This window comes from Neopelma chrysocephalum, unplaced genomic scaffold, assembly GCF_003984885.1.
Source record: "Neopelma chrysocephalum unplaced genomic scaffold, ASM398488v2 Primary Assembly neopelma1_43, whole genome shotgun sequence".
NCBI lineage: Eukaryota > Metazoa > Chordata > Aves > Passeriformes > Pipridae > Neopelma > Neopelma chrysocephalum.
Genome location: NW_020897702.1, coordinates 4,802,694 through 4,823,411, shown reverse-complemented (window position 1 = coordinate 4,823,411; position 20,718 = coordinate 4,802,694). Strand labels below are relative to the sequence as shown.

Genomic DNA, 20,718 nt, shown 5'->3' with positions numbered 1-20,718 from the left:
TTTGGGGATGGACATGGCAGGGTCAGCAGGGAGTGCATTGGGTTTCCTACCTCCTACACTGGGTTCACTCCCACTCTCCGCCACTGCCTTGCACCCCGTGACCTCCAGGACCTCCACCAATTTCATAACTGACACAACCCTCCTACACTGCATCTATTCCCACTGGTTTCATACTTGCCTCAAACACTCAAACCACTGATCAGCTCCAAATGGGCTGCTACTAAAACTATAAATGCAAAATGAACCCACAGTAAAGGTTCTAAAGTCCTTTCCCTGAAGGTATATGTTTTCAACCACGAAGTTTCTTTCACTCAAGTTGAAGAGCATCCAGCCTGTATTAATGGTTTATTGAAGACCTGATATGTAGAAAGAGGGAACATTACTTGGGGGAAAGGAAGTTCACACAGAGATAATTTTTTAGCTTTTCTATCATTCATCAGCTTACTGCCTAATTTACTGTCCATATAAATACATGAGGAGATAAATAAATAAATAAAATTTATTCAGCTCTAGACATAGCACTAACTTCTACATGTGGAAGTTTCCAAGAAAAGAAATGTCACAGCATTTTCTTTCCAGAAAGATGATTTAAGGAGCATTTTAAGCTCTCTAGCTGGACGTTTTCTTTCCTCTTCCATTTCTGCATGAACAGATTGATGCTAGGAAACCTTTTCAGAGGTATGGATGAGAAAGTTGTTTAGATATTTTTTTTAATGTCCAGCTAAAATACTTAGAGCTTTATCCACAACCTTATAAAGGATAATTTGACCAAGTACTCTTCTGCACCATAGGATTATTAGTTTTTTGCAAATCTAAAATAAAAATTGCAGAGTTCATAAAACAGCTCTAAGTTCTTTCAGCATCTCTTGAAATTTTAGTGCCTGACTCATTGCTCTAAATAAATAGAGGAAATGGAAACACTCTCACTAACTTTACTGGAAACACTCTCTCTGACTTCACTGGCTTTGGTAACAGGTCACCATAACAACTGTTTTAACCAAAGTTTAACCAATTAATCAAGCTTGTATTAACCAATGCATTCCCTGAATCACTTTAATTTTGATAGGCTAAGAGAAAAACTTATACTGAACTTCGTAGCTACCTAACTGTTGATATAAACCCAGTGGGGTTTGTTTTGGTGCAAAGAGCTTGAGATACATCTTTGTAGAATTCCTTTGATGTCAATAAAAAATGGAAAACTTTCCCTAGTTTTGGTCATCTGGTTCCTCTGGAGTGGGACACCAAAGAGTTGAGGGTGCATCTTAGACTTGGGTTTTTACAGGTCAGTCTTCATTTAACCAAAGATAGCTCAGATAGTCTTTGCAATGAATAGAAAAGTGAGAAAATTATTACTTGGATGAGTTCAGCTCAAGACAGTTCCTCCAAACCCAGGATGAGGCAGGATAACTTTCAGCAGTGCATGAGATCTGTGTGAACAACTGCTGCATCGTTATTTCAGGCTTTCCTACAACAAGATAACACAAGACTTGAGGACACAGTTTAGTGGTGTACTTGGCAGTGCTGGGCTTGTTGGACTCTGTGATTTTAAAGGTCTTTTCCAACCTCATCAGTTCTATGATTCTATAAGACAATTTCTGTCAGTGACAATATACAGTGACAATTCTGTCAGATTTCAAGTGACAATACCCTGTGCACCTTTGTGTACTGTATCTGCTGAGACCAAGGTCTGCTTTTGTGTTTTCAAAATAGCCCACCCACATGTCACTGTAAGAGCTGGGTGCAGCCCGCAGTCTTCCTCCTCCCTGAGTTGTGTGGATGGTAGTGCAGGTAAGGCAAGCAGCCACTCCTCTATATGGGTACAGCCAAACCAAAACAATGGCAGAGCCAAAATTAGAAGCCTTGACTTCTGCTTTTCTGACTCTGAACAAGCAATTGGCCCTAGGGTTGTCCTGACACTCCAATTCTGCGGGTCCAGCTCGTACAAAATGTGCACAGGATATATCCCTGCACACATAACATATCATAAATAATGCTCCCTGACCTGGAATAATGGAGACATGCTCCAGTCATGTGGCAGAACTGAGATAACTGAGAGCATCGGTCAAGATTGTGCATGTGTGAATCATGGGTTTCTCATGTGGCCCATGTGGTTTCTGCAGCAGTCATATATGTTACAGCTCTGTAGAATTAGAATACAGCCACTGTATTTTACTGAGCTCCTAAGCTTGTAATTTTCTTAAGAAGCATTAATTTTCTGAGTATCTACTAATTTCTCATATTCTCTTTATGATAGACTAAAGGAAAGAAAAAAATTAGTAAGTTTCTCCTTCTTTCTCTGTTCTCCATCCCTGACCAAGACAAGAAATACAACCCACAAGCATCCAGTGTCTTTCTTTGACCCCATGCCTGGATTTCAGTAGTGGAGTGCAGTGTGAAGAGAATCATATTTTTGCCTTGTGATCCTCCATTTTTAACAATAAATCTATGTAAATGAAATGGCAAATAGCAAGGAAAAACAACAATAGCTTCATTTATACCAGTGACAAGGTCTCAGACTTTGCCAAATCTTCACAGGGATAGTTTTCTCACTTACTTCTCACGTAGAGAGTGAATTTTTTTGTCACAACCATATCATCATTTTCAGCATAAAATATGTATATCCCAGACTGGCGCTGATGGTTGCAGAACTTTGATGACATGCTGCGGAGCAAAGAAAAACAAAGAAGGAAAAGGACAAAAAGTTGACTTGAAAAAGATTTTAGACGTAGTCAAGACTCATACATATGTTTGAAACAATTCAGCATCCTCTAATGAAGAACACAGGGGAAATTATTTTTGACTGGAGAATATAAATCCCGGAATCTAACAGTCTTTGTGGGAGTATATTTTTTTTCCTGCACTATTGATTTCATTCTGCATTTTTTCTCACAGGGCCTGGAGTGCACATAGGCTGTCAAGCTGTTATTTTGTTACTGATCCATTGGAAGACAAGGCACGTAACACATCCTGGCGTAGATGCTAAGACCAGCAAAGGATCAAACTCTCTACTCTCCAAAGAACTTTGATGGGACTTTCTAGCTGATATGAGAAATGGTATTAAGAAACAACAATGACAGGGAGGACTGTAAGAGATAAACCTCTCCAAATGGAAAGATCTCATGAAAACTCAGGAATGAGGTCACCATCCTAAATTTATTGTCAATGAGACGAAGCACCAACCATCAAGATATTTCTGCAGGAGGAAGACCAGACTTCTATTAATCCCTATGGCCTTTGACCCAGTGGATGGCGGAAAACCAAGACCCACACCATGCAGGAGACAGCTTGTGACAATGAAAATGATGAGAGAGGGCTTTAACAAGTCACTGGGCAGAAGTTAACAACTGAGAACTGCAGCAACTCAAAGATTCATGCATGACTGTCCTGTTGTCACTGGTTTATGAGACATGGGATGAGGCAGGGAGGAGGGAATATACTATCTTAGAGAGATGGTATCCGATTTCTGTGCTTTTGACTAGGTTATTGTTGTCAGGACAATTGTCAAATTTGAATGGCAGATAATGCAGTTCATCAACATTAGAAGCACAACCTAAGAAAATCTCTCTTAGGTTTAGTTGCTGACATTTGGGGATAGATGGTTTTGCTGATAGCTCAAGGGTAACCATGTAGAATGTCCACAACTATGTTTAAGTGGTAAAGACAAGCAGGCACATCAGTGAGTTCGAAGCAAAGAAGGAAAAAACCAGACAGCCTGCAACCTGCAAGGTAAGAGAAAGCAGTAATGAGATAGAAATCTAGAGATCTAAGATCAGGGTATTTCTCATTAAGGAAGATACATACAAAGGAACTAAGTGTCGTCTTGAAATTCTAGAGCAGGAAAACTTGTGTTGAAGCCAATGGCAGTTTTGCCTTCTCACTAAGACAACACCTTCTTGTAGTTATTGACTTCTGAATGTCTTAATCTGAAATGGCCTTAAAGTTGTCCTTGAACTCATAGACATTTTAAAATTAGAACCCTTTTAAGCTGACTCAAGATGGATACTGAAGACAGGAAAAAATACTAAACCCCAAACCAAAAATAATTAATTGCTTTTGAAATCCCAGGGCTGAAGGATTATATCCTAACGAAATAATAGGAAAAAATTCTAAAACAATATCTTTGGTACATGAAAATATCAGGGCATGTGAACTAAATATTATAAATTCTAACAGAGGTCATAGTGTTTATGAAAACTCATTTGCTCTTAGGAGGGAAGTGAAAATCAACAGTGTGCTGAAACAGAGAGACAATAAAAGCAAATAGAAAATGGAAATTCAGGAGAAATGTCTGAAAACACATAAAGGTAGTGATAGGAGAGATGGATCTCTGGGATTTGAAATGAAAAGCTAAAGAAAAGAACAGAGCTAATTAATACAATTTAATATGACCTATAATCAGGAGGAACAATTTAATACGAAAATGGCAGAAATAAAAAAAAGGAAAAACAGGAAATGAAAAAGGATATGAAAGGAACAAAGTAGAAGTGTTGGGAGACAGGATTACACAGAAATCAACTAAAATGTGCAAAGTGAGACTTGCAATATGTTTAGATATGTGATGACCTTTCTCTTGTAGTTTTGGGAAACTTTCTGCTTTAAAATCATATTGAAATCTGCAGTGCCACAGCTTGCAGGCAGAATCTCCTGACGTCCTCACCCCTTGCTGCTTCTTTCCTCAGGTGAGATGTGCCTATCCAATGCTTGTTTTCAACCAAAATTATAGTTGTGTATGTATAGTTGCAGGGGATGTTTGTACAGAAGAATGTACTTGTCAGATGAAATAATCACCAAATTCAAGTATTTCTCCTTCAACCATATTTTTTCCATAAAATAAATAGAATGATAAAACAATGCGAAGTATAACTACCCAAAAATTAACATTAAAAAAATCTATTTATGCAATAGCACAGTCAGACGGATGGCTGAGTTGTCTGTTTGAAGCAAGCGCCAGGCCACACCCCAGCAATACTTGGTGGCTGTGATCGTGGCTATGGCCATGGCTGTGGCTGAGCCAGTCAAGGACACACAGCTCCAGGGACACAGGCTGGACTTTTCCCCATCCGGCAGGTGGGGATCTGCACTCGGCAACTGCTGCTTCTGTGCTGCAAAGGCTATCTGAAGTGACCCATAAATCCCAAAGCACCAGCAGTTGCACCTTTCCAATTAATGAGGGTTGCCTAAACTATTTCAAGAGTTCTTGACATTATTATTGTTGGCACAGTCCATAGCACCCTCATCTTATCTGCACTGAATTTACACCAGTTCTCAATCATCCAAGCAAAACTGACTGCTACTTGTACAAGTGGTGAGAAGAGGTCCATATCAGCTGCAAAGCAAATCAACTCGGTGTTATCAGCTGGAGGGAGGTACCTATTGGACAAGGATGAGCAAATGCTCACGGCTGTCCCTTGAGACTTCATTTCCAAAATCAGTCTTGACACAAAGCACAGATCTGCTGAGCCCATGTCAGGCATTGCAGATTAGTCACCAACACCCACGCAATGCTATCAAAGTTTGCTGACAGCCCCCACTTTATCAGCAGGGACAGAGTTCCTGTGGCCATTGCCAGGAGATGACAATTTGCTAATCTGAACTGAGCTGTCCCTGAACCTCACTGAGGTCTGACTCCAAAACACCATTTGATGCAGATGAAAAGGCCAATCTGTTGCAAAGATGCCTTGACAAGCTAGTGGATAAAATTGAAGGTACCAAAATATTACAGAAGGAAATCATAAAAAGTGTAATCCAGGCTATGACACAGCTTTATGGAGATGATATGAGAGGTTTTAAGAATATGAGATGAAATCAGTGCAGCCACATTAGTTTCTGTCCAGATCCTGCTCTGTTTTAAAGTCAAAACTTGAAAAGAGCAGTCTGGCTTTACTCTCACTGAGGTGAATAAGAGCTGTTACCTTCAAAGCCATGGGACTACTTTAAAAGAAATTCTGAAGGAAATTAGATAATGTTATCAAGAAATTAGAAAGCCTAGGGAATGGAGAAAACATTAACCTTAAACAGGATACATGCCAGAAGTTCATTGTAGGAAATAACAGAAAAGGTAGATAACTAAAAGGTTTATTCAAAACATGTTTTGCTGCAGCAGCAGCAGAATACATGACCTGGGTAATGAGCAGAACGGTATGTTTCTGTGGCACAGGCACAGTCAAACAGATCTAACAGAGGCTTGGAAACTACAGGTCCCTGGACTTGGTCTGAGCTGTTTGAAAGACACTGGGAACATCAGCAAGAACAGGATGACAAAAGGGGAACATGCAGAACTTGTGATTCAGTACAAAAACTGCAGCAGATCTGAAAATGCGAAATTATGTTAGAGAGAAAGGGAATGGCAAAATGCATATAAACTAAAAGGTCGCTAGATGCATAACTTACCAAAGGGTTTATTATAAACAGAGAATAAATTGATTCTACAAGTTATATATATGAACTGTTGTTGAAAGCCAAAATTGTGTTTGAGTGCCTTTTGTTAACATGGTTTCATCATGTGGCCCACCCACAATTTAAAAACACAGAATACAAAACATGGACAGTAAACAGTCCAAATGAAATAAAAAGAGGAAACATTATCATATTAAATTTTTACAAAATACTCAAGTACCTGTGTCCATCCACATTGTAACTTTGTTGACATGGAAATGTTTTTTTGGAAAATAACCACATGCATCTAACTGGTGGATACGCTGTGAAGTTAACTTCAAAGCAAAACTCTTCCTCATCAATTTCAAAATCTTCTTTAGAGTCAGTTACATTTATAAATCCCTTTTCTGGAGGAAAAAGAAAGAGATGTTAGGTTGGACTGATAATGAAGAAATTTTGACATCTGTATATTTTTCATTTTGGTTATCACAAGATAAAAAAAGCACTATCATCATGTTACATCACAAAAGGCATCCTGTTAATCAAAATAAGATAATGTTTCAAAATAGTATTGAAATGTTGTCACTGTGTTCAGTTGCAGACAAATGATTTGAGCCTGGTGAAGTTGTGTATTTGGTCAGACCAGAGCACTTAAAAATGCTTCAACATTTCTCCTCAATACGCCCTACAGAATCACAGGGTCAACAATGTCATTATTTATTTGGTTTGGGTTAGGTGTGTATTCCAGGTGTTAACAGCTGCAACTCCTGGCTTTTCGACTAGAGGGAAGAAAAACCAGGGGGCACCACCAGCATAATCAGATGCTGATAGTAGTTCTCCTTCCCTGAAATGAGCTGAAGATTTTTTAAATTAGTCTTGTAGCTGCTGCTTTGTTTCTCCATCTGAATTAGACATATTTCATGCAAGATGACAGCAACATGGAAAAGTGTTTTGAAGATGTCCATGAACCATGTGCTGCTGACAGTTGCCCTGCTAGTAAGGGATTTGTTTCACCTAATGGAGATGTCTGAAGTTCTGTGATCCATCTAAGCTACTTGTTTGGACCTCTGATAAACTCAGTGGAAAGAAACAGGCATATCCAGATGTACCCTGTCGTAAAATAGAAGATAACGAAGATGTACTGAGTTGCTTCTGGAAATATCTGTTTCTTGACACTGACTGTTGAAGGAACAAAATTCATTGCTGAGGCCAAATGTCTCATGACTTGAAATGAATCCTACCCAAAGAGACTGAAGAGTAGATGTGTGGCAGGAGGCTGTCCTGAAGATAGCAGTGGGGTTAGCATCAGCTCTGTAAAAATCACAGAACCATATACATTGGAAGAGATATCTAGTCCAATTCCTGCTCACAGCTGGTCCAACTAGATGAGTTTGCTCAGAGCCATGTCCAGTTGAGTTTGGATATCTCCAAGGAAGTAGACTTTACAACCTCTGGGAAACTTGTGGCAGTGTTAATCAGTCACATGGTGAAAAACTGCACTGTAAAAATATTGCTAGATTGGGTTTTACTTTTGAGTGTTTTTCTTCTGATTATAACCTTATATTCTGCTTGGCATGCTTTATCTCTGTCTTAGCTTACTGGTTTGAAAAATACTACCTGAAAACTCTCATATAAACCAAAAAAAAGTCAATATTTTAAAACAAGAAGCAATTCCTTTCATGGCTGTTCTCCTACTTTTTGATATTAAAGGCTTACTGCTTTTATAAATTGGACCTTCATCTTTTGGTCCTCACCCGTCCAGGCAGAATATAATCTCTGAGTGTACTGTTAACAACACAACCAGCCAAGAGTAAAGGCTTTCTCCAGAGTGCATACAAGGACCTTGGAGCAGTGTATGCTATTTCTCTGGAACACAACTCAGAAAAAAAAAAGTAGTTTCTTTATTGAAGGAGAAACAAAATAGCACATTATTGCTCAATTTATAATTTTTGGCAGGTTTAAGTGTATTTCTGACTTCTTACATTTAGTAATGACACAGAGGTGAGATGAAACTTGAGACTGAACAAGTCTCTGTGTTTATCATATTTTTTTATTTGTTGCTCTAAACAAATTTTGCAAAACAAATATTGCAAAATAGCTTACATATTCCTGAAGCAAGATTGTGTAGTGCTAAAAATTCTTTATTCAACACTGGTGGAAACTGAGCATAAGAACTGCAGAAACAAAGAGCCTTGCAGCTGCAGTCATTGGCATGATCTGTGTTGTGCTTTAAAGTGGCCTAACCACCCTGCCTGACCTGACCAGCCACATAAAATGGGATAAGTTGATGAAGTATCAGTTAGCAAAGAGCAAACCAAAGCAGTCTGGCTGCAAGGCATTATTAGAGATTAGAAGAGCACCCATGCATGCAGCTATGCTATCCAGGCTCCCCAGGCAATGCAGTATGTGCCAACCAAATCACTTTTCTCTTGGTTAAGTTACATCACAATGATTTCCAGTGCAGCTATAGGTGCTGACCCATGCACAGTAATATTTTAAAGGCAGGACACAGACATGGGCAACAGAGTGAAATCTGTATCTGTATCACTGCTGTATCTGTATCTGTATAACTGCTGAAACGGAACCTGGCATGCCAGTATGAATTCACACCAGCCATTAACACATTATGCTAAAGGCTGGGGTGGATCAGAAGTACAGGATGTCCCTGCAGAACCTTGGAGAGAGAAGCACAGCTGTTAGTGCTAGGTATGACAACATTACCTACTTTTATCCACCTTGTAAGTAAACAAATCAATTTTTTCTTCAGGAAAGACAGTGAGCCCTCAGAATTTTTGTTGGCATAAGGGCTATTAAGAAGGGTACAGACAATGATTGTAGGTTCGTGTCTTGCAGTGAAAAAATACCCTTCTCAGAAATGCAGCCTTCCAGGGACAGTGACTCAAATATACCGTGACTGTCACACATATTCACGCCTGATAGTTTATATATACAAGAAGCCACTATTTCTGACCTGTGCACACTACTGATAAAGAGGAGGATCTTGCCCTACCTCTACAGTATCCTCTCACTTCTACATTCCTGTTCACTAACATGTATGTAGAAAAAAAGCCCAGGTATCGTATTTCGTTACTGTAAATGATGGGAGAACTTCCTGCTCAGTGGTTAGCAGAATCTGAAAAGAGGATATCGCACTGGGAAAGTAATTTCTGAAGAGACTGGGGTAACCGTTCTCACTTCCTATCATTCCTTGCCTACGTATTGTAAGCTCTGAGAGCAACTACATCTAAGGTCAAACACATGGTGAGTGCTTCAGAGAGCCTTGTTATCAGAGCTACAGGCTCCAACTCCAGGCACACCAGTCATTAAACTACTCCCAGTGCCTACTCCAGCATAATGGTTCTACCTACAGCTTTCCTTTTTATGTCTTTTTTCCAGATTTGTGCCTATTTGTATATTATTTCCATCTGAGAAACAAGTTTTGCAGTTGGGGCTGTTCTCAACTAACTTCAACACCACTGGCTTTTAAATCAACATATTGCTTAAGTAGAATGAAGTTTCCTTTTTAAAATTTTCAGGCCTTATGTAGCTTGGCACCAGGAAGATAGTTCCCTTTAGTGCCTGGAGAGCAGGAGACACTCAGAACAAAGGATAATATTGGAGTAGTTGTCTCTCTATTTTCAGGTTTTCCTTCGGATTCATCACAGCTGCAGCAGCACTTTTGCACGGCAGCTTGCCATCTCTGTCAGCATTCATTCATCACTCGACAATCTGTTGGGGCTTACATTCTCCATTAACATAACAGTTTAAATTTATTTTCAGCTACTAGTTACACGTGTTTTGGAGCTAAAATTCTTTCTCAGATTCACTTTCCCATAAAAAAACTGGCAAACTCAAGTGGTTTCTTGTCAGCCACTCCCTTGCCATAAGAGGAAGTAGTCATTTCTCATTTTTTCTGGGTTTTGAGTAGGAAAACCTGCCAGCAAGAACCTTCCAACTGTTTGATTCTGTCCTATTGGACCCAGATCAGGCCCACATAAGTAGATTTCGTGTCTACTTCTTTTTCTGTATAAGAGCAACAATCACCTGAAAGGTCCATCAGAACAGCAGAGCAGAGGCCACAAGAACATCTGTCTTACATCCCCACCCTCGAAAGCACAGCAAAGGTGGGGTGGAAATGCCATATGTGAGTAGGGGAGGTGCAATGGTGAGGAGGAGACTGAGTCCATGGCTACAGCTTCTAAAAATCCATGCTGAAGTCACAGCAGGATACTTCTGTCTCACATTGGTTGAAGCCAGTCAGTGGTCATACCAGACTGACCAAACTAACATACAAACCATCAATAGCTGAACACACAGGGCAGGTCTCATACTTCTTGTATTCTTGGCCAGCTCCAGCAGTGCTTTAGCTCTAGCTCTTTGTATCTGCTCTGCAACTCCCCTTGGTGACGCGCAGAAGGGCTCCACAACTATAGAAGTCCCTGCTGCCCAGAAAGCCCAAGGCATAGCCCCCAGGGACCCTATAGCTTTGTGTCCCCACTGGTTTTGCAGCACACTGGCTGAGAATCACCTACAGCAACATGAGATGAATCCCAGTCTATGTTTCTAGAGATCCCATTGAAACAATCATATGGACTAGATCTCTAACCAGTGCCATTTAATTTCACTTCTAAAAGCACTGGGAATTATTATTAATGGGAATTATTTGAAAAGCAATACGAAGAAAAGGTTGATTGTATTCAGGTACCAGAATGACTCAGTTCAAATTAATCTCTTGGCTCTCCTGGACTGCCAGTAAGTGCAAACAGACTTTTTCCTTAGCAAAGGAACTATAAACATGTACTGCATACCTGCAAGCAAAGAACTGCCACATGGAAAATAAAGCAAAACATCCAGCTGAGGAAACAAATTCATACCAGGGATTGGAATTACCTAAAACTGTGACCAAAGCAGTTTGATTCGGATGAGCAGTAGAAGAACAGGTATAACGTCCACTATCACTTCTTCCTGCTTCTGAAGCATATACATACTGGATCTGAATTGCTGAGCGGTCTGCTAGGTAGTCTAATCCTCCAAACTGGCGATCCTAGTTTTCAACAGAGATTCCAATTTAATCAGTTGATAGTGCCTAATACTACCAATTTTAAAATATGCCCTATCTTCTTACCTGAACTTCTCTGTTTTCAGAACATAATTTTATTCTGAATTTATAATTATGGTGAACAGCTCTGCATCTGATCAGCAATGGTTCCCCGACCTTAAGTAGCAGTTCAGGTAAAGGTGCTGCTTGCCTTTCATTCAAATCTACAAAATCAAAACAGCCACTGAAACAACTATCACTCTGCCTGAAAAAATGCTTGGTTATATCAACATTTTTTCTGCTAATGCTGTATAGATATTCATTATTTATTCATTGCAATGATAATTACAATAATCATGAAATTAGTAAATTTGATGGATTTAGATGTCTCAAACCAAATTTTGTCATAATTTACAAGATATCGATAGGGCACAGGTGCAAGCACATAGCCTAGCTCAGGTCAGGTTTATTAAAAAAACAACAGGCAAACAAACCTGCATATATATATACAAATTAAAAATTATTTCTATGTGTATATATTTGAGAACACCTTAAAGAGCTTTTCCATGCAACACAGTCCTAAAAGCATGAACAAAAAGCCAATACATGCATAGCAAATATAGAAAAGCAAGAAGTTTTCTACAGAGACCACAAAGAACTATTGGAATTAGGTTTTAAAGTTGTGACAGAGCAACATATTCACTGTTATATTTGTTCCAGTGATTAGAAACAAGTAGCTTAGCCCATAAAGCATACTCAGATGAATAGTGCAACTAACTTCAGTGTCAGGAACGAGCTCGCATGCAAGAAAACCTTAGAGGGAAGTTACCTATTGTAAAGAGGCTGGTGCATTCTCTGCCCAGGACATTATCTGCACAGCACCATATGTAAGTTTGAAATAATTCATGTTGCACCATCTGTATGCCATCTATTTCTCCAGTTTCTTCATGCATTTTATCAGGGCAACTGCAATTACAAGCACAATTATTCATTGACTCATTTGGTTAACCTCAAGCAACTAAATCTGATAAATCTCCAAGCCATGAGAATATGCAAACAATAGTGGGAAAACTGGATCTTACATAGTTGGATGAAAAGGAACTAGGAAAGATGAAGATAAGAAAATAAAAATTTCACAGTCTAGGAAGAAATGTGGGCTGAAACGACCTGAATATGCTCAAACTGGCTCATAGACAGGTAATGATGTAATTAAAATCCAGACAAGAGTGAAATCATAGAGACTAAGCTTTCACACCACATCTCTAAATTCCTGATGGTGGGAGCTACTGCAAATCCAGCAGCCTTTATGAGACCCAGATCCCAAATGACCACACTGCAGAGAAAGGCATTATTCCCACCGTTAATAGAATAAACTTTATATATTAATAGAATGGGAAAAATTATTTAGCTCACAAAATTATGATCTCTTGTATCCTCCCAGCTCTAATGTTCCAAGTGAAGCCTGCAGTGACTGGGAAAAGGGAAACATAAGAAAGGGTAGAAAGGAAGATTGTGGGAACTACCAACCTGTCATCCTCACCTCTGCACCTGGGAAGACCATGGAACGGATCCTCCTAGCAGCTAGGCTAAGTTATATGGAGGACGGGGAGGTGATTTGAAACAGTTAGCATGGCTTCACCAGGGACAAGTCCTGCCTGACCAACCTATTGGCCTTCTATGATGGAATGACAATAGCAGTGGATAAGGGAATGGCAACAGGTGTCATCTACCTGGGTTTCTGTAAAGCCTCTGACATGGTCCCCCACAATATCCTTCTCTCTAAATTGGAAAAATACAGATTTGATGGGTGGACTGTTTGGTGAATGAGGATTTGGTTGGATGGTCGCATCCGGAGAGTAATGATCAATATCTTGGTGTCCAGTTGGACATCAGTGAAAAGCAGTGTCTTTCAGAGCTCTGTATTGGGACCAGTACTAATGTCTTCATCAATGACATAGATAGCAGGATCGAGTGTATCCTTAGCAAGTTTGCAGATGACACCAAGCTGTGTGGTACACTTGGTATACCTGAGGGATGGGATGACATCCAGAGGGACCTGGACAAGCTTGAGAAATTGGCCCATGGGAAACTCATGAGGTTCAACAAAGTCAAGTGCAAGGTGCTGCACCTGGGTCAGGGCAATCCCTAGTATGAATACAGGCTGTGGGATGAATGGATCCAGAATAGCCCTGCAGAGAAGGACTTGGGAGTACTGGTGGATGAAAAGCTGGACATGAGCTGGCAATGTGTGCTTGCAACCCAGAAAGCCACTTGTATTCCGAGCTGCATCAAAAGCATCACGGCCAGCATGTGGAGGGAGATAATTCTGCCCCTCTACTCTGCTCTCATGAGACCCCTCCTAGAGCATTATATCCAGTTCTGGGGCCCTCAACATATGAAGGATATGGACATATCGGAGAGAGTCCAGAGGAGGCCACAAAGATGATCAGAGGGCTGGAACACTTCTATTAAGACAGGTTGAGAGAATTGGGGTTGTTCAGCCTCAAGAAGAGATAGTTCCAGGAAGAAATTATAGCACCCTTCCAGTAATTCAAGAAGCCTTATAAGCAAGATGAGGACAAACTTTTTAGCAGAGCCTGTTATGATAGGACAAGGGATAACAGTATTAAATTAAAGAGGGTAGATCTAGACTAGATATAAGGAATATTTTTTTCCTGATGAGGGTGGTGAAACATTGGTACAGGCTGTCCAGAGAGGTGGTAAATGCCCCATCCCTAGAAACATTCAAGGTCATTTTGGTCAGGGCTCTGAGTAACCTGATCTTCTTGAAGATGACCCTGCTTATTGCAGTGCGCTTGGACTAGATGACCTATAAAGGTCCCTTCCAACCCAAAGTATTCTATAGTTGTATGATTAAAATTTCAAATAAATGTGAAAAACTAGAGGGAAATTAAATACCTTTGATTTGCTTCTGTGACATCATAATACTAGAATGTGGAATAACACTCTTAAAGCCAAGAGCTGATAGTTTCCAAAAGAGCACAACAGTCAAAATTTCTAAGAAAAATATGTTGCAGACATAGGTTTTCAACCATCATCTTGGTGTGCCAAACACCAGAGCCCATCTCAAAAAATTCTGAACCAAAAGCTCTTTTTAAGTTATCTCACTAGGTGCACTAAGCAATGTAGAATCATAGAATTATTAAGGTTGGAAAAGACCTCTAAGATTATTGAGTCCAACCATCAACCTAATGCTGCTGTATTCACCATTAAACTGGGCCTCCAAGAGTCATGTTACACTTTTATTGAACACTTGTAGGACTCAACTACTTCCCTGGGCAGCCTGTTCCAATGCCTGACCAACCCTTCAGTGAAGAAATTTCTCCTAATATGTAATTTAAACCTCCCCTGGCGCATCTTGAGGTCATTTCCTCTCATCCTGTCACTTCTTCTTTAGAAGATGGGAAACTTTCAGTTTAGAGATATAACACACATATAAACATACACCATACCTCTTTTCAGGTGTTTTGCAGAATATCCATTCCACTGAGGGCTGGGGGTAGCTCTCAGATATGCACTCGATAGAATCCGAATTTTCCCTTTTCCTGAAATAGGGCTTGCCTGGTTTTTCTGTTAAAAATCATGCAAATGTTTAAGAATGATGAAATGATTTTGAGACAGTGTTTTGCTCATTTCATAGTAAGTGAAGTTACAGAGCTGTAATTTTTTCAGGAGGTTTCAACACTGAGGGATCAGAAAATTATTCAGCCCTAGCAGTATTGTGGGTTAGTCTCATGAGCTTTTCAGCCTTGATTGCTAAATTCACAGGTTCCCTGTACCAAAGGCCTGCATCCTCCCTATACATCAGGCGATAATCCTGAAACTGATACTGAAAGGTGCTAATTTGCTGTGGTTGCTATTTATTTCAATGGGCAGGAGCACAAATACCTTTTGAAATCACATCCTAAACCCTTCCTTTGGTGGATTATCTGATGAGACTACAAAGTCTGTACACAAAGTGGGATTGTTGCATACTCCTCAGTCAGATCAGATACAGGACAGAAACACAATGGGTGATAATGACTTCTGATAGCAGAGTTTTCTACCCTTCTTCTGTAACCCAGAGGGAAATGATTCCAGGACCCTGAACCTATCAAGCACAGATTTGGAGTAGGCACAAAGAATGTAATGTATTAAAACTGTTGAAGATTTGACTCAAAATGCAAAACACTGAGTTTGGCTTTAGGTCATCTTTCAATGAAATTACAGCTTCCATCCAAAAGAGTGACATTTTTTTCAGTCTTCTTCCGTTGCCTGCAAGGTGACATGCTAAGGTGAAACTAATACTTACGACTTTTTAATTTCTTTCCTCGTTTAGCTCTTATAAGCTGGGCCTAGAAGGTTTAGTTCACCTACAGAGATTCACATCCCAGTTGAAGGATTCACATCTAGCCTGAAGGATTTTATGAGATGTAATTATGATATTAGATTCACAGGAGCAAAGAGAATGCAATTCAAGCAATTGATATGGAAAAGACCTTTATCGACAGTGTTTCAAACTATTCTTGCTTGTGCATGTAATAACATATTTTACCTCTAAAGCTTAATTGATATAGTAGAGATGGCAATCCTTAATGAAAGATTTAATACCTTGTCCCCTCAATGAAGCTGTTAAAATTATAATTGAGACATACAATAAGCCTTCAAATAAAACAAGGAGAGATTAGAGGTGACTTTCTGACACTTGAGAAAGAAAAAAAATTAAACAGAAGAAATATTTTAAAAGATGGAATAAAAAAGGTTGATTTGTTACAGTTTATTAAAAACAAGGCAAGTAGTGATACTTGTTAAACCTGTATCTAGAAGGGTCTTTTAGCTGCTTGGATTGATGCTTTTGAAATTTCTTTTGCATTTTTAAATTTTATCTTTAAATTTGGCTCTTTTCAGACAAAATAATATAGTCTTTATTTTCTCTCAAAAAAATCATGTCAACAGGGGTCTTTTTGTGCTTTGAGATGTTTTTATACACCCCAACTTAGAAACAGAAGCTTGCACTTTGTTGCAGCAGTTGCCTTTGCATCAGAGATGTCTCTTGTGTGAACCTTGAAAAAATTCAATCAAATCCACTCCCAGCCTTTCAAAAAGTCACACCTCACAGGTGCTCTGTCATGAACATTTAACAACAGTTAAAATCCCAGCTTCTTGGGCACCCTTGTGTTGAGCAGCTGCAGAACTGATGGGTTTTACTCTAAAACACAGTAAATCACAAGTAAAGGCTGACAATGAGAAGAGGGACACTTTCTTTCACCTTCCCTCAGTGTACCTCTTGCTGAACACAGAATTGTAAAAGGAAAAGCTGTGAGAGAAGTGAAAGACCCAGCAGCAGGCACAGGTGGAAAAATGGCAGTGGCTCAAACTGTGACTTGGGAGCACCAGAGACCAGAATATGAAAAGCATATCCTGATCTGGTCCAGCTTACAACCCAGCCAGCAACACCAGAATAAACAGGTTAAAATGAAAGCAAACAAATGTAGCCCAAAAGCTTTGAAAGCACACAAAAGCCACTCTCGATTTGTCCTTTTTGTCACAGAGGGGAATCTCTCACAGAGAAGAGAGCTACCATGCATTTACATCCTTATTTGTTCATTTGCATGGTTTATTGACTGAAGAAAGATGACTCTCACAGAGTTTGTGATTCTGATTTCAGCTGCCAAGTCCTATGCTAATCTAGGAAGATGATTGAAATGCAGCTCATGGAAGCTTCATTGCTTTGGCTGAACTTGAGCCTCTGCCCTTGAACCTATTGATGGTATGACCCCTTTCATGTAGATATACTCACTTCGGACGAGAACAGGCACAACTACTGTGTAATTGCTAGTTTCACTTGTGACCAAGAGGGTGTATTTTCCAGCTTGTCCTTCTTTTATTTGTGAAAAAGTCAAAGATGTAATATATCTATAAAAGAGAAAGTAAAGTGGTATTTGTCATGTTAACATAAAGAAGGTAATATGCAGCACACACAATGAAATGTTAGCTCTTTAGCTCTGCAAAAACACTAGTATTCGTTATTTACATAGTGCCCTTCAGCCTGAAGTGCTTTCAGCATGTATCTTCCTACACAAGTGCACATAGGAACTTACAGACACAAGTACAACATGCTTAATGCTGAGCGTTGGGAAGGAGGGGCTTCCTGAGCTTAGGACAGTTCAGGAGTTCCACATCAAAATGCTTTACCTAGAAGTTTTGCACAAGGAGGCAATAATTCAGTCTCAGGTTCCAGCCCCGGTTTGGCTGTGAGAATTAGAATGCTGTTGCTGTTGTTCCTGATCTGCTCTGTGATCCTAAAAGTCATATAATTCTTCATGCCTCAGTTTCTTTGACTATAAAATCACAATTTTCCCACATGAGTACCACAAAGCTCAAATAGATCAATGTCAGAAAGCCCCTGGAGACCTCCACACATGATGCTATACAAATTGAAAGAACAAGCTTATTTCGGAATGTTCTAAGATTCATGTGTGTACATATATCTAAATGAAAATAAGCAATGTGCAGCTGGGTGACAACAGTTAAGAAAGATTAGGAGATTGAAAAAGATAATACATAATGTGAAATCAATCACACAGAATACTTTCAATTTGAATCCTAAAGGAAATGACCTTTTAAAGACTCTTCGACCCACTATATCCCTTGACTTACTGATTCTCTGAGTCCAAAAAAAGTTTACAAGCTTTTCTTTCTTTAAAGAACCAAAAGCATGAAATGATATTTGAAATTCTCATTATTATTCTTAATTCAATATCTTGAAATAGATTGACTTCCACATTTTTAATTGTTTTATAGATGTTCTCTGTTCCTTGAGAATTCAAATAACACCCAAGATCTTCCAAAATGTTAGAAATCTGCAATACAGAAGGACAGATTGTTAGGTATTTACTAGCAATTAGCTTTATTTGCCAAAATACGAATACAAATTATAGTAAAATAACACCTTCATTTTGTTTGTTTTTTTTTCCCGTTTCTACTCTCAAACTTATTCATAAATATGTTGAGTTCTACTGCATGAGGAAACTTTATAGGTTTGCTGTTGAATTAGTTAATTCTGTTCTCTAGACAGAGATCACAAAACAGAAACTCGATAACTTTTAGCCAGAAACTCGATAACTTCCCTTAGTGGTATATGTTATTCTTTACACTCAACTTTGTTTCTTCTTTTTTAGAACTGTAGGAAGACATAGAACTACAATAAAACCTGTGTGTTTGCAACCTTAATGTAAAGGCAGGGTCGGAATGTTGGGTTTATTTTAGCATCCTACTACTTGTCACTGCATCAAATGGCTAGACTGCTCCTCAACTCTTTGGGTGTTTTAGTAGGTAAGGAGCATTGGGGCTGCATGCGTTCATGATTTTCATTCCCTCACCATTGCATATGGCTAAAGAGAATTGCAAACAGAAAGAGAACACTCTGCAGTCATTCTGAAAGCCACCAGTGGATTAATGAGTCTCTAAGATCAGCTGCAGCAAAAGGTGCCAAGTAAATAGCTCCATCTGAAGAGAAGCCCACAATGTCTCTATTATTTTGGTGGGTGAAATTTATCCAGTGTAAGTTTATGAAAGGATGGAGTTCACTGCATTCTCTGCCCTGCAATTTTGCTTGGCTGGTTGGTTCTTCTCATTCCTTGCTCCTTTTTCCTTTTGATTGGCGTGAAAAGTATCTAGAAATAACGGCCAAATTCTGCCTTGTCAGACACAAGAACAGCACAGCTTTGGTTGATACACTTTCATTTGTTATCTGATTTATTTGTTCAGAAATGAAAAAGATTTCATAAGACTTTCATGAAACAAGAATCCTCAGGAACTATTTTAATCGCAGATTTCAGCTGATTTATAATTTAATTGCACATCATCTCTTCTTGGATTTCTGCCATTTTGAGTCAAAAGAGAAGAAAATAAAGTTATATTTGATTCATTGTCCAGCTTTGGTGTCGAAGTCAAGGTTAGACCAGTCAGGGATTTATGGGCTTTGGTGGTGGGAATAGAGGGCAGTACAACTTCCCTATCAGTCCCAGCAGCCATGGCACACACACACCCCACGGTAGGACACCCATTCACACCATGGCCTTGGAAATCCCCTCTTAAGGCCACATATTTTCAAATATATTTTTACATTGACACATTGCCAGCAACATCCAGGAATATGACAGCATCAAGGTGTCAATTAAAAAGTCAGTTTTAGAGAAAACTGGTACTTAACTATTTACAGTTTCCAAGTATGAATTTTGATATACATATTCCTCTAACCTTCTGTAGTCATATTTGGCTTAACCTTGGTTATTTTGACTGTGACATCCTCACATCTTAAGTTTTACTGAGTTGTACACTTCTAGGAGGGTATTTCTGGAATGGATAGGAACATTTTATAAGCAAATTATTTTCTGCTATATTACCTTAGGAGATACTGATGTCTCTGGTGCTCCTGAACCCTCAGCTTTCTGGCTGATAAACTCACATGTGATCTCAGATGTATTTTGAGTTATTGTAGAAGTGAAAGCAACTGCTGTCATAACAAGAACTACAAAACAGAAAGAGAAAACAAATCTAATAAAGTCTAGATGTCTGCTCAGAGATAATAATTTTAGTGAAAATAAAATACAACAAAACTGTAGAAAAATTACATCTTTTAAAAAAGTGCCAAAATGCATATGCAGATATACTGTATGCATTTGCTAACTGTGCATTTGTGTGTTGAAGCTGAGTGGAAACTTTATTTGACCTTTCAAAAATACAAACACATCCCGCTTTAGAAGTATGTCCCATAATATTGCAGAAAAGCTTCTGTGTGTTATGGAGGCTCCTTTAGAAACCACATTACCAAAGACAGGCTCCCTCTTGCACTTCACTTCTGCATCAGTGTGTTACAAAGGGCCCTGCAGCATCAAACCCTGCAGTGCAGGTCAGCGTTTGCCCACTGTGAGCCAGAGGATAGTCATGCAGCATTCCTCCCACAGGAGGCAAAGGCAAGGATGGGGAGAATGAAGTACTGCCTGCTGTAGGAAATTAGAATTGAGACCATCGAAGGAACCTGAAGGCGAACAAGGCTGTGGGACCTGATGAGATGCATCTGTGAATTTTGAGATAGCTGGCAGAGGAAGTGGCTAAGCCATTATCCATCCTGTTTGAGAATCTGTGGCACTCCTGTGAGGTTCCCACAGACAGGAAATGGGAAAACGTAAGTGTCATTTTCAAAAAGGAAAAAAAAAAGGAAGACCTGAGGAAGTACAGGCCAGTCTCACCTCAGTGCCTGTCAAGATCATGGAGCACATCACCCTGAAAACCATGAGAAG

General features: G+C 39.3%; 1 protein-coding gene across 1 annotated transcript in view; it reads right to left on the bottom strand.

Moving 5' to 3' along the window:
- The window catches only part of FLT3 (fms related tyrosine kinase 3), a 35,299-nt gene that overhangs the window by 11,253 nt on the left and 3,328 nt on the right, over positions 1-20,718 (bottom strand). The window contains exons 2-11 of the mRNA XM_027677699.1: positions 19,822-19,946; positions 18,074-18,276; positions 17,214-17,329; positions 14,887-15,004; positions 12,243-12,379; positions 11,501-11,637; positions 11,266-11,419; positions 6,617-6,782; positions 2,555-2,661; positions 1,354-1,465 (exon numbers count right to left, since the gene is read on the bottom strand). Coding sequence (XP_027533500.1) covers positions 1,354-1,465; positions 2,555-2,661; positions 6,617-6,782; positions 11,266-11,419; positions 11,501-11,637; positions 12,243-12,379; positions 14,887-15,004; positions 17,214-17,329; positions 18,074-18,276; positions 19,822-19,946 — 1,375 coding nt within the window. The remainder of the gene's footprint in view (positions 1-1,353; positions 1,466-2,554; positions 2,662-6,616; positions 6,783-11,265; positions 11,420-11,500; positions 11,638-12,242; positions 12,380-14,886; positions 15,005-17,213; positions 17,330-18,073; positions 18,277-19,821; positions 19,947-20,718) is intronic.